This window comes from Oncorhynchus gorbuscha, linkage group LG04, assembly GCF_021184085.1.
Source record: "Oncorhynchus gorbuscha isolate QuinsamMale2020 ecotype Even-year linkage group LG04, OgorEven_v1.0, whole genome shotgun sequence".
Lineage (NCBI taxonomy): Eukaryota > Metazoa > Chordata > Actinopteri > Salmoniformes > Salmonidae > Oncorhynchus > Oncorhynchus gorbuscha.
In genome coordinates this window covers 26,473,429-26,488,051 of record NC_060176.1, presented here as the reverse complement: position 1 = coordinate 26,488,051, position 14,623 = coordinate 26,473,429, and the positions used below count along the sequence as shown (strand labels likewise).

The 14,623-nt window shown below is 39.1% G+C and overlaps 1 protein-coding gene across 5 annotated transcripts in view; it reads right to left on the bottom strand.

The window, feature by feature from the left end:
- LOC124033902 (anoctamin-1-like) overlaps nt 1-13,876 on the bottom strand; it is a 40,715-nt gene extending 26,839 nt beyond the window's left edge. For 2 of the 5 annotated variants that reach the window (XM_046346308.1, XM_046346309.1), the window contains exons 1-3: nt 12,001-12,354; nt 10,002-10,174; nt 6,401-6,745 (exon numbers count right to left, since the gene is read on the bottom strand). In XM_046346308.1, coding sequence (XP_046202264.1) covers nt 6,401-6,745; nt 10,002-10,174; nt 12,001-12,061 — 579 coding nt within the window. In that variant the 5' untranslated portion in view covers nt 12,062-12,354. Of the gene's footprint in view, nt 1-6,400; nt 6,746-10,001; nt 10,175-12,000; nt 12,355-13,327; nt 13,356-13,598; nt 13,734-13,783 lie in introns of those variants that run through there. The other 3 variants (XM_046346312.1, XM_046346310.1, XM_046346311.1) reach the window with 3 other exon arrangements.
- Nucleotides 13,877-14,623: the final 747 nt, after the last annotated feature.

Sequence of the window (14,623 nt, the reverse complement as noted above, 5' to 3'; positions counted from 1 at the left end):
AAATGTCTGATAGTCGAATATATACCGGACAAACGTTCTCTCTCCACAATCTCCTCTATAAAAAAACAACAATGGTTGTTGTTGTCAGCCCACTTCAGGGTCCTGGCTCTGTCTGTTGAGAACACCGTGGCAAACTACACTTTCCACAGCAATATCAAGCAGAAAATATCCTGCCAATTCTATTTTGGGGCTCTGGTTCGATTATCCACAAACAACCCTCATTCATGGACAAAGTAAGTTAATAAAAGAAAACAAGGAGGGTTGAAAAAAACTAATGTTCAACAAAGCATAAGGATGTTGTGAACCAGTATGAAATCATTTTGAATTTGCCTTAATATCACTCAAAACAAAACTTCTCCCTTGTGAGCAACACTCACTAAATGGTAAGAGACCTCTTCGTGCATGCAATGGGAAACCAACTCCCACAGAACCACATGCCTCCAACCATTTTTCTGCGAAGTGTCGCGTAACAGACATTACGAAACACATATCAACGATAAAAGATAGAACAGTAAACACATGTCAAATCTTTTCTTACGTGGTTTCAGTAGTGGTCTGCAAAATGGAGTGGTTAGGACCTAGGCCATGGATTTTAAATACCAAATATGTTTCACACTGGAAAGGTATTTCAATCTGAATGGGACACACAATGTATCTTGTGTCTTGATCAATGCAATGATTTATGACGACTGAATAATGATTCACGGGTCAATAGCCACACTCTAGGGTGTGCAGTATGTAATTACCTATGACAATAGGCCTCTTTTTGCTTGTAAGGCTGAAAATAATTACTCACATTTGTCAGGATTTGGCCAGGGTTGTTCAGGTTTTTGGTCACTAGATGCCCCCATTGTGCCTTTTGACCTTTTGTTTTCCCTTGATCCCCATTATTATTTGCACCTGTGCCTCGTTTCCCCTGATTGTATTTAAACCCTTTGTTTTACTCAGTTCTTTGCTCTGTGTTTGTATGTTAGCACCCAGCCCTAGTACTCTGTGAGCTCTTGTTGATCCCGGTGGACTCTCTTGTGGAGTTCTGTTTTTTGTTCTTGTTTGTTTGTTTTTGAGTATCTGTTGAGGCTTTTTGTGCTGTGCCTTCCACCTTGTGGATTTGCCTTTTTGTCTTGGATTGCCTTTGTTCTTGTGGAATTCCTTTTGAGGTTGTGGAGTTACATGTTTTCCTGAAGAACTTCACTTTTTACTTCATTAAATACACCGTCTCAAGTACTGCTGTGTCTGCCTCATCTTCTGGGTTCTGCCGACTATTCGTGGCTCAGTTGGTTAAGTGACTGTTTCTCACTCCAGAGACCCGGGTTCGTAACCGGGTCCTGACAACATTTTAGATCAAATCTATTGCTCATTATGGTGGCAAAATTGCAAGATTGTTATAATACTTTTATTGCATCAAATGGTTGTTTTATGCAACAGAATAGAGTATTCTTAACAATTGTGTGTGTGTTGGGCCTCTGGGAGATAACACTGACATGAGATTTACCATGTATTTTGGATGATAAAACCTAAAGAGCATTCCAGAGCATGAGTTAATGTTTCTGTTCTACACAGTACCAGGGAGAGATGGCTCCAGTTTGGAGTCGGAGGGCCAGACACTGGTCTTTACAATGAATTCTGTTGACACAGCAGATACTGTCTGCTATGTATTATAGGTATCTTTCATACAAATCCTAACCTTGTGACCCATTCTATATATCTGCTGTTCGTCATGTAGGTTGAAAGGGGTGTATCTTGGCTATAAAAGATCTCTGTACTTTTGTCTCAGGGCTCTCAACGAATCATCAAAGACGTTGATTCGTCAACCAGCCATCGCTATTGCAAAGCTCTCACTAATATAGATTCAGTTTAAGTATAACTCTAACTTGTGTAATAAGTTTGTCTCTCCTCATTTGATACAGAAATTAACAGAATTAATTAACAGAAATTAACAGTACAGAAATTAACCACCACATTTGGCAACGAGGATGGGATGTGAATCTTCACTTGGTGACCGGTCCTAATGACATGGGTAAATCGTGCACGAGGGATCCCTCAAATGTGGGATCTCAGGGAGACCACACTACAGGAATGAAGCAGATGGACCCACTGTTGATCTGATACCACATCTCAAACAGTTTTTTTTAATATATATTTTTTTAAAGAGGTGAGCGAACAGCATGCGAAGTTGAGTTAAGAAAAAGCCACTGTTACGTAGGCCCTGAGTGTGTATTCCTGTGTGAGGGGGGCACCTTGCAGGTGTAAACAGGGCAGAGTCAGATGATCTGAGAGTTCGTCGACTCAAAGACACCTATCATTGGTCAGTTGCGGGCGACCTAGAGCTGTCCTGACACTGAATTGATCAGAGGGGATTGGTGCGGTCCGTAGAGGTGAGGGGCCAGGGTGACTGTGGGTTCTGTGGGTTCTGTGTGAAGCACGGTAACTGGTGAAACCCTATTGGAAGAAGAACCTCAATCTGAAAAGTGTCTGTGTGACTGTTTAACTGACCCTCAGAAGTGGTGAATTCCAATTATTTTAAATGTGCAAGCCAGGTAAGCCCTGGGTTTGGTAATTTAGCGTTAAATATCTAGAATCTGTGTGAACTAGTTTTGACCATTTAATGTTAAACCAACCGGAATCTGTGTGAACTAGTTAAGACCATTTATGATATAGTATAAGATAGTAAGGTGAACCTGTACTTGTTTTAAACCTGTAATTATTTTAAACCTGTACCCCATTTTATAAGTATTGAAAGATGTAAATGTATGAGTTGCATTATCCTCGGAACTATTCCTGCAGGCTAAAATATTGTTGAAAAACAACTAATTGATTAGGTATGTTTGAGAGTAGCATTGTGTGACTGTGATACGAGAGTTGTGTGAATATGGAAATTAGTCTTAATCTGATGCTTGGATAGTAACATATAGAAATATGCTTAATCAGATTATTGAATTTTTGAATTTAAGCTTTGATATAACGTTATCTTGGGGCTCTGTTCCTTCACTGCCCATCAGAATATCACGGGGTGGTATTGAGAGTGTGATGATATTTTAGAAAGCAAAGGAAGGTCTATAGTTCCTGAGAGGCTTAATTTTGCCGTGGTCTCTGGGAGGTTAGAGAACCGTTGAGGATCCCATGGTCATTGTCCGGGAAACAAAATATTTTTGGGGTTCTGCTTCGTAGCTGTGGAAAGTCCTTGAAAATGGAATGGATGTCCTGAGTAACTAAGAATTTCTTACGTTTTATATGGATTCTGTGAATATATGAAAATATGATAAATTGTATGTGTGTATAAAATATTACTAAAGATTTAATAAAGTAATACTGGGAATATAATCAGATACAATTTAAACCGCCCATTTGTAGACATACTGTACATATGTTTTGAGTTGGTATCTTTAATGGATCATTTGATAAAGATGAGGTTTAAGCATTATTAAAATGTCTAAAAAGTCTGGGCAATTGTCTAAAAACTGATTGGAGTATGTCCACTTTTGGTTAACTTACCCTAATGATGTGAGTAATAAATGCTTATTGGATTTTCTCCATCTGGGTACAACATTTGAAATAAAACTGCCCTTAAGGCCTGAAAATGTATTTTATTTTTTTCTTCCCAGTATGAGGAGTTGCTGGATTTATTGAATAAACCTTTTTCCATAAAGTTAGAGTGATTTAAGATGGAATCTCGACCTAATTTATAACGTCGTACGAAGCCTAGGGTATCCATCAAACTAATTATCATTGCGTGATTATTGTGATGTAGTAAAGTAATTGAAATACGTTGCATGAGAAAACATAATCTAGTTTTATTAAAAAGTGCAAGATCTATTTCCTAGTCAATGAATGTCAATTTAACTCTGACTGCTAATCTATTCACTTGGCATGTGAGGATCCTCACCGGAGAAACGCTTGGACCTTTAATTAAGGTTATTTTCTGGGAATTGTGTCGTTAGTATGTGCCTGATTTTACGACTACAGATAATTATAAATTGGGTTATTTGCGGGGTTTCGATAGCATCATCATTTCAATAGCATTGGGTATATGGTATTGACAAATCTGGGTTTCTGATTGTAATTCAACCATTGGTATGTTTTTCCTGGAAAGATACGGTTGCTAGTGTTTAAGATATAAACTGAACGTTTTAACAGCTTGCTTTAGTTCAAATTGAAAGACAAATTCATTCAACATAAATAGCGAGGCGATTTCAATGTAATACGTTGTCTGTTGCCTAAATGGTCTGCTGGAATAACATATTGAGAATGGAGTCGTATTTAAATAACTGAATCAAAGAAGAGACAGTTACCGAAATCTAATGAATTCTAATAATAGCGGATAGGTAATTGCGATAGAGTTGTGCCCACCGAAATGTGTTTTTTATTCTTATGGATCGACTGATGTATTTTATACATTTTGGCGCATTACATGTTATTTTTAAAGTCTTGGACATTTCATAAGTGTGAAGCCGAAAGAGAAGAGAAAGTTATAAAGTTTGTTTTTAATCTTACGATAGAGGTAAAGCAGAACGTTGTTTGAGAATGGGTTATAGTTGGTTGTGCTCGCTGGGCTATATTGGGCTGGAAGGGATTCAGGTCTGAATAGTTGAATCGTAAACGTTGTGTGACAGTTTCTGATTATTGTTGCTTGGTTTTATAGTTTAGGTAACACCAGTTAGTAACTAACACTAACATTATAATCTGTTTCCATTACGAAGAACAATGTTAGGTCATTCAAGTGGATTGCCGTTTGAGTTTGACTTTATATTTACAGGGACAGTGCACATTAATCACAGTTGTGTGTATCTAATGGCAGGGTATTCCAGACATGGGAAGCTCTCACAGAGTAAGCAGATCGACTAAAGGTGCTTTTCCATAAGGGAACTATACAGTCACCTCTCGTGGCGGACCTTGTGGATCTGCTGCCATAAGTTTTGGGTTAAGGTTTCTGTTTAACAAAAGTACTGAGTGCAGGGGGAGCCTGGCCATCTACAATCTTGAATACAAGACATGCGTCAGTGTACTGCACAAGATTTTTCCAACTCAGGAGCTCATGCTTTCTGAGAATGTAACAGTGATGATCGCTATTGGTCTTCCTATCAAGCACTTTGAAAGCCTGTTTGCAGACAGACTGAATGGGTTTTAATGTTGTAAAGCAAGCTTGGGCCCAACTAGTCAGGTATAATGTTAAGTTGGGGAGTATCATAGATTTTAAGTACAGTTTTGTTACCTCTGTAGTCAAACAATTTCATATGTTTTGGAAATTAGCTCGGTTGAATTTGGTTATTTGAGTTACCTTTTTAATTTGCTTTTTAAAAGAGAGGTTGGAATCAAGTATGATGCCAAGGTACTTAAAAATCGGATACCACCTGGAGCTTTTCCCCTGACACATAAACATCTGGCTCAGTGGCATAAGTTGTCCTCTTTGTGAGGAACATGCAAACTGTGTTGTTTTTTAAAACATTTGTTAGACAACAGGTTTGTTTTTACTAAATGTATGCAACAGTTTGAAATGATTAGATTACTGGAAAGGGGTTATTGTTTATTGTAGGTGTCAATTTCACTTCATGAAACACTGCATTATCTGCTCTGTTTTGAGTAGGATTCCTCCTTCCGGGACCAATGGACGTCACCCAAAGTACGTACGTTAAAGGAGACATAGGAGAACACGTCTCAAACAACATTTTATTAAATGCCTGGGATTAAATATCACCGATTCCTTACGCTGAGAAAAGTACTACGTTTGCAACATTTTTTTTTGTTTTACATTTAGAGGGGTAACAGGAACAATCTAAGGAGAAACAGCTATCACATATTTGTTGGACATTGGTCTAGTAATGATACCAGGATAATTGTATCTAGGGGCAGCGCATGCGCTAAATTAAGCACATCAAAATTGAGGAAGTTTGAAACTAATGATTTGAGGGAGTACAGTGGACTTATCATTATTATCAGGTTTTGTTTGTAGTTAAAACTTTTGGCTAAAATGCTGTCCTTTCTTATCAGATATATATTTGGTGAAAGCTGTTCTTTTGATACGGATCAATAACGTGACAAATGCAGGTCTATTATAGATTTGAAAAATCATAATGGATCACAGTAAACTCTCAACGCCTTGTTCCAGTATTGAAAAAGATACAGGATAGAATCGCTACATGAAAATAGATGGACAAATGTCAACCAGTAAGGAGGAAGGAGAATTAAGTCGTGTTCAATAGAACAACCTGACCTCAAAGACAACATCTGAACATTGATTGCCAAGATGTGAAAGAATGCAGCTACAAGCAAGCATTTAGGCTAAATGCACCAACACACCAGGGCTTGAATATTACAACAGAATAGTTCGATCAACATTTTTGTATCAGTTAGGTTAAGGAGTCTAATTGCTAGGAAAACACACAGTCCAAGGCCACTAACTCACCCCCTCATCCTTCTCTAGCTCCAGTCCCACCTCTCGAAGGTTATCCTCAAACTCAGTCTGGCGGAAGCGCTTGTCATCCTCATGGTAGTCAAGGCGATGCTTGTGGGCAGCAATCTCAGGGTCTTCTTTGGATGGTGGCGTGCCCCCACTTCTCATCGTGCTCAGACTGCGGCGCAGGCTCCTGAGGATGCGGTAATCTGCAAACCGGGATGTCTTGCGGCGAACACTCTGGGGTTTCTGGACATGATATGTGAGAACATAGTCCACCCGCCGCTGGCCATCCTGGAATGTAGGCCCCTGCTTTGGGCCGGAGGCTGCCTCATCTGACTTGAGGGAGTTCAATGGCTGAGAAGAGAGAGAAAGGGGGATTGTAGTTTTAAATGGAGACATGTTGGCAGATCACGAGGAGAAGGCATGTGTCTTCTAGCCTGTGAGAGTTTGTCGTATGAACATTTGTTTATCTTTTAAAATTGCAAAAGCTTAAGCCTTGTGGATAGTCAAATTGCCCCTCTCCACCGTGGTAAATCAGTGCATTCAACCCCATCTCTGCTACTGCCTTCTTCAAGGAGGGGGAATTTAAAATCATTCTGTACAGATTAAAATGATGCCCCGCAAAAGATGACAAAATAATCTTTGCACCCTTCAACACATTACGTTAGACTTTCTCATAATACTTCATGTCCTAATCCAACTCAAAAGGACATACTGTCCCGGAAGACCAGTGACCAAATCAATGAAACGCTATTTGACAGTACGACTCATAGAGGAAGATATGATAACAAAGTGACTCTGGTGTTTATCTTCGCCTGTGACCTAAAAACGTTCTTGCTCCATTATCCTTAAATACATGATTTGCTGTAATGTGAAATGGGACTTGGCAGCAAATTGAAGTAAGGCTTTAAGTTAAATGTTGTTTAAAAAACATATATATATATATACACATCACAAATAAAAACGAGCATCAAAACACAAAACATACATCTAAAACTAGATCTAAAAATGCAAACAAACAAATACAAACAGGGCAGATCCGAGTTCCCCTCCCACCTCGAGCCACCGGCCAGGCGAGGCCCCCATCCCTGGCCCAACGGGACACTAAAGGATGAATGTTGTAGTTCAAATTGTCCCCATTGACAAAATCAAAAAGATGTTTGTTTTTACAGATGAGGATTGTGTAAATGACACATGGATTGTATTTCATCTTTCAATAATGGGACTGCACTTGTCCACATTGAACTCATGACCTTGTCAAACTAAATTTACCGCATCTGATAACAGCTGATATGTGAAAAGCTACACTTGTGCCATATAGCATGTTATAAACAAACACCACAACTTTGACTCTGAAATAACCCTACTCTGCGGGGAAGGGTTCCTGAATACAATCGTGTTTACACATTCATATATTAAGCACAAATATGTTCACCTTGTGATATATAGATGTGTTACTGCAAAATAACTGTTAGGTATAGTGACACACATTGATATAAAAATAGGGATATAGGTATTTTTACCTTAAAATAACTAATTCAAAATGGATTGTATGCATTAATACAAACTAAATGTGTGTAGATCTAGTTTGAATGGCCTCACCTGTATGTTCTCTCTACTGGTACGGCACACCCAAACACAATATTTGCTCTGCAATCGTCTGTTAGAAATTCATCGCTTTTGTTGAGAACAAACAGTCGCTTTGTTATGGAAAACAAACCTATTTGATAAATCGAGAGACAAAACAGCTATAGTTGTGGGAGAAACATCTCAGTCCAAGCATCCCGCTGGACGACAAGCCTCCGCCCCCTCGGAACAGGACGTCACAGCAAAAGGTCACTCCTCACAGGGAATACAAGGATGTGGTTACGGCATGTAGCAGATAAAGGAACAGAGAGAACCAGTAACCTTCCTTCAGCCACCCACCTCCTAGCTCCTGTGCTGTGAGCAAAACCAGCATGCATATCAATCGTGTTATTACTCAGCCACAGGCCCCCCTAATCTAGAGAGGCATGCATCACTTCTGACACATTTGCATATCAACCTTTCCAGGTGTATGGCGACTGAAGCTAAGCCAACTAATTATCATGCCCATTCACTATCAGCTAAGTCCCGTGGGAGAGGGTTGAACATAACATCCGTAGGGTCACTATAGGATAGATGAACAACAATACTGCATCATTTTAATATCATAATGAATACATAAACTAATTCTGGAAATAGGTCCTCATGACAACAAGAAAAATCCATCAGTGCCTGTTTAAGTAGTCACTTGATACATAACAATACATCCACATTCCGCACTGATTTACTTGACTCAGTGTTTTCGAACAATGTACTTGACCTTTCTTAACGGCTTTAGATGCATACATCAGCTTGCTTAATCATTCCAGTGTGTCTGTGATTAGATAGTCCAAGACCGCAATTACTGTCCAAATGACCCTCTGACCCAATGGAAGGTCCACAAGTTTGACCTAATGCAGTCTTCACAGTGATGGGGCAGTAGTCCTCATCAAGAGAGGAACACCAACTGACTTTTTTAACCTTCTACACCGCTAACACAGGGCAGTACATGAGGGTGACTTCCTATGAGCATTCATTATTTGCACCATTTCTTTCTTTAAAAGCCAGTTGAACAGTGCTGAAGGGATTATTTTGAACGGTTTTAGGTTATTAACATACAGTAATTATACACAGAAGTTCATCTTAGTGTGGTAAAAATGATGACTGAGGATCAAAACAATGATTCCACCCAGGATTAGATACAGTTGAAGTCGGAAGTTTACATACACTTAGGTTGGAATCATTAAAACTCCCTTTTCAACCACTCCACAAATTTCTTGTTCTATAGTTTTGGCAAGTCGGTTAGAACATCTACTTTGCGCATGACACAAGTAATTTTTCTAACAATTGTTTACAGACAGATTATTTCACTGTATCACAATTCCAGTGGGTCAGAAGATTACACACACTAAGTTGACCGTGCCTTTAAACATCTTGGAAAATTCCAGAGAATTATGTCATGGCTTTAGAAGCTTCTGATTGGCTAATTGACATCATTTGATTCAATTGGAGGTGTACCTGTGGATGTATTTCAAGGCCTACCTTCAAACTCAGTGCCTCTTTGCTTGACATGGGAAAATCAAAAGAAATCAGCCAAGACATCAGAAAAAAAAGACATGCCATCTGAGGTCTCTTCACAATACCCAAGTCAAGAACAGACTATGGTAGGTGCACAATAGCGCATAGAGGCATGAGTACATGGAACTCTATTCCACATCAGGTAACTGATGCAAGCAGTAGAATCAGATAAAACAAATATACAAATACACCTTATGGAACAGCGGAGACATACATACACACAGGTACTGTACAGACATGCGCATACACACGCACATTATAATCTTGCTGTATGGTGTTATTATACATGTTGTATTGTAGATATGTAGTGGTGTAATAATGTTATATGATGTACTGTTTTATATTTTGTTGTAGGTGTGATGTAAGTGCCTTAACGTGTTTGGACCCCAGGAAGAGTAGCTGCTGCCTTGACAAAACTAATGGGGATCCCTAATAAATACACATTCCCAATGTAGAGAAGACCACTTACGATGGAGTCATACTTGCTATATTTGCTAACGCCACCATCCTTAGTGTTCCCAAAGTCGGCGTCCTTCTCCTCGCCGGATACAGGGATATAATAGTCATTCCTCCTCATGGTGCCTTGCTCTTCCAACTCAGGGAGAAGACTACCAGAGAGGTCGTGTACTAGGAAAGTTGTACCTGTGTGGGAGGAAAGAGATTATTAGTATTATTTATTATTATTATTATTATATTATTATTATATTATTAGTATGGCACAATATACTGTAAGTATTTGATACTCTGGGATGAGCTTCCAGGTCAAATGGTGCTAAGAGGGTACTGTCCAGCTCAATGGCATGAGAAGCATCCCACCATTGTGTACTGTCGGATGAGGTTCTTGACAGCCACAACAAAAATAACCAACATGCTTTGGGTATTCATTTCTAGTGTAAACCAACAATGTGGATGAGGAAGTACCCATATAGCTGACTATAATCACTGAGAATCTGACCGTAGTTGAAATCGCACTCAACATCTACCCCACATGCCTGTATGACAATATTTCTATAAAGATTTTAACATCTGAGCATACCTAGACAACGTACAGATCTGGTCTTTGATTAGGAATCCTTGAGATGCCTTTTACAGTACATTGAGAAAATCTTCTAGAGGGAATAAAATGGAACCCCACCAAGTATCTGCCTTTTCTTGGGCAATGACTCACAAGGATTCCCCTACCCTAGGCAATGCTAGGGACAGCTTCTGACAGTCAGACTCCTATATACTGTAAGTCAAATCATTGTAATAACCTTTCACAGATAATGGGCCTTGGGTGCACTTTAGGGGAAAAAAAGGAGTGTGTGATGAAATTTGGAGGAGCCTGATATGGACCATAATAGGCTTAAGAATTACATGATATAATTACACTGACAGCTCCATTCAAATCTAAATCTGTGACCGGATGTCTTGCACTGCAAAATTCTGTGCTGGAATTTACAATTCAGTAATGATGCAAAAATAATTTTGTATCTCTCCATAAATATGCTATAAATGGTCAAATAGTCAAGTGAATCTATTCTGATTTAGAAGCTTGATTTGCTATATCAACACGAAACAAGTTATTGAGAGGTGAAGGAATATGATGTGATGGAGTAGCTAATACAAAATGAAATTACACCAATTCGATGGACATTTCCCAACTATGAACCAGCCAACTATGAACCAGCCTTCATGCTTATCAGAAAAAAACACCTTTCTATGCGAATTCCATTCCTCATCCCATTCAACATTAGAATAATTCAATAGCAGTCATAGATAGATACTGTTTATACCAAAAGCTGTCAGAAACATATTTCTTAACATATTTGTTTTTACGAATTCAAGCTGGAATGGTTTGAATGGTAGTATAAGGCATGCTTGAATAGAGTCGTGCTTACGTAAATATGTCTGTCTGTGCTTATCGCTCTATCAGCTACTGTAGCCTAGCGTAGTCCAACTGGTTCCACAATGAACACTTGTCTCAGAATACTGACATCCAGGTAGACAAACCTCTCAAAGCTACATTATAGTGAATGGTCATGATGACAAATGTGTAATAAATCGTTTCAAACCCCCCAAAATGCCTAAAATATAAACATGCACAAATAATGTGTTAAAACTAAACCGAGTGGGCTTATATATAGTTCATTAAAGGCTACAGCCTGCCTGCCTTCCTACACTTTACATTTACTTTAGTCATGTAGCAGACACTTATAAAGAGCTTAGACTTAGATGATCAATTAGGGTTAAGTGTCTTGCTAAAGGTCACATGGACATATTGTTCGCCAACTCGGGTCGGGGATTCTAACCAGCAACCTTTCAGTTACTGGCCAACGCTCTTAACCGCTAATCTGCTGCATATTCATCCATCAAATAAAGCTCTACTTTATGCAACCATAGACTACCTGTGGTGCGCTTTTTATTGGAGTTTGTTACATTTAGAAAATAAATTCAAATGAACCATTATTCAAACACCATTAACTTACCAGATACTTTATCATGATTGTTTATGGTTTGCATCGGATCATCACCACCATGTCTCTCCATTTGAACAGACTATTTAAACCAGTGATCACAACATATTTCCTCTCTCTGTCCTCCACGCTCTGAAAAACATCTATCTAGACGATGCCTTCACTGCGCCCGTGGGCTCAATGCTATGGTGTGGCAAGGAAACCTCGGGTTTCCCACAAACGTCCCACTGCTTCCCCGCGAAGGCTAGCCTACTACAGAGGCTCGCTCTCTCTAAACAAGACATCTATAATCCATACGCGTTACGAACTATATAATGTGCATTATGTGCCCTCCCACAATACGTCGCGCAAAATAGCTGTAATATATTTCAATGCAGTTCATCACTAGGATGGTAAAAGTGGTGGTGAGAGCACCAGCAAAAGACAGCTGGTGCCGCCCACGCCACGATCTGATGTCTCCTCCAACATGGGTAGGTGTGAGGGTATCCGTCAAAATCAGATGTTTCATTTGACTGAGCAACGCGGCAATATATTACATATGGTTCTATGATTTCTAATAATTTAATGATTTGACCTGCACCGGCATGCACTCTGCTTTTCATCCCCGTATCAAATGATTGATAGCTCATTTTTTGGGTTCACCAAATCAAGCAAATTAACCTAATCAATGGATTTACTTTTTCAATTAAAAAACAAACAGTATATAGTAGTTCGAATGAGGGCATTTCACCAAGTCAATACCTGGAGGCGACAGTCCGAACCAAGAGGGACGGTCACAGATGAAGCAATCAAGAAAAAGGTCAGAAGTACCCTAGAACATGTACAGAATGTAACATTTAGATGCCCAGTCGCACACTATATCTAACTTTTATGGGGGACATTCTGGATACCTGCGGAATTTGAATTGTACGTAGCCGGCGTGGGAACGACTTCGTTCTGCACGATGCTTACATTTGTCAGAAGCATGATCATAGTACAAAATGTAACTATCCATAACAAAATATTTAAAACCGTGTTTTTATATGTAGAAATATTTCATAGGCCCATATTTACATGCGGATAATCTGTTTTTCGAAACATTCTGGAAAATATACTCTTTACGATTGGGTTACCGGGATGCCACAGAGAAACACCAGGGAAACCACCACCGCGACAACGAAACGCACCTGGGCTTTGAATTAACTTGGTAAAACGAAACAATATTTACTGAAATTACTGAAAGACAGCAATTAGGCTTACTTTAGTTCAGCACAATAAAGCAATAATGTCCAGACACACACAAATAAAAATAAAAAAATGTTTTAAAAAACTGCACTTTACCACATGGTTCCAGTCTCACCTTTTTCTACGACTCACCTGTGTCGAAGATTGTATGTTATAATGACAAGATAGCCGACTAGAAATACGTGTCCTCAATGTTTAGGGTCAAACAAGATCAGGTGGCACCATTCTAGCCAATGAGAGGGCAAAACAACAGTGAAACAACGAAGTCGTTTTTCTCAAAGTTACCGGTATGCCATTTGCTTCCACTTATGTCAGTACATTTGTAACAGCCTAAACATTATGAAACTTATATTTGATGAAATATGCCTTGATGAAATATGCCTTACCTAATTCGACACTCTCTTATCGACCCCCATTCAAAAAATGTCTCATCTCACATGGACAGATTTTGGGAAGAGTAAAGCCTGTCCCTTCGCTTCTTCCTCTCTGCCTGTGTCTACCTGCTCAACGACCTCCCTGCTACTACTCCCTCCTCGAGGATGAATCAGAAAAAATGTATTGTTGTCCTCACCTTAGTGCCACAAACAATAGCCTACAGAGTTCGGCATTGGATTACCATTGAAGTTTACAAATAGTCTTGCAAGTCTGTGAATCAGAATAATAATATATCAATATCAGGTAAGCCTAGGATGACAATATGAAATGCAATTCAACACATTAGGAATGCTTTCAAAATCTCTGCATACACATTCCAGCCTGGGCGTGTGGGGACTGGTAATGCAGCAGGGAATAAGGTCCAACAGGAGGGCACTCTCAGACAACCTGAGACTTCTAAATGCAGTAGGAAAGTGACAGTACATGCATAAAAAATTATTATATTGTGCATCATTCACATCTGGATTCAACCACCTGTTCTGTCACATCTTTAAAAAGTAGCCTGTGTCTGTGCATACAGTCTTGTTTAAAATGTTGAAAACACAGATGGGAAATGGAATAGAAATACCTGTTGAGGGAATGGATGTAATTAGGTTAAAAATAAATAATCATATTCAGTTGGACTTTTTTAATGCAAATAATCAATGGACAATGAAAGGCCATCTGAATACATTTTCCTACCAAATGCTTTTGCAACAATAGTGACTTTACATATGTAAAATGTTTCCTACAGTGCTCTGGACAAATAGGTGTGTTATTCTGGGCGGTAACAAAAATAATTTCTCCTTCAAATTTATCCAAGCATTGGTATCCTTCTATTGTTAATTTGATGAGTTGTCTGGAGCATTTTCATGATGTCAGTCCTTTTGGTAGAGGCTGTGGTCTTCTCAAACCACAATCCCAATGAATGTATCCATGCAGGGCGTGCAACTACTCAGGAATTCTTCTTCATTCACTTTAAAGTGTAACAATAAAT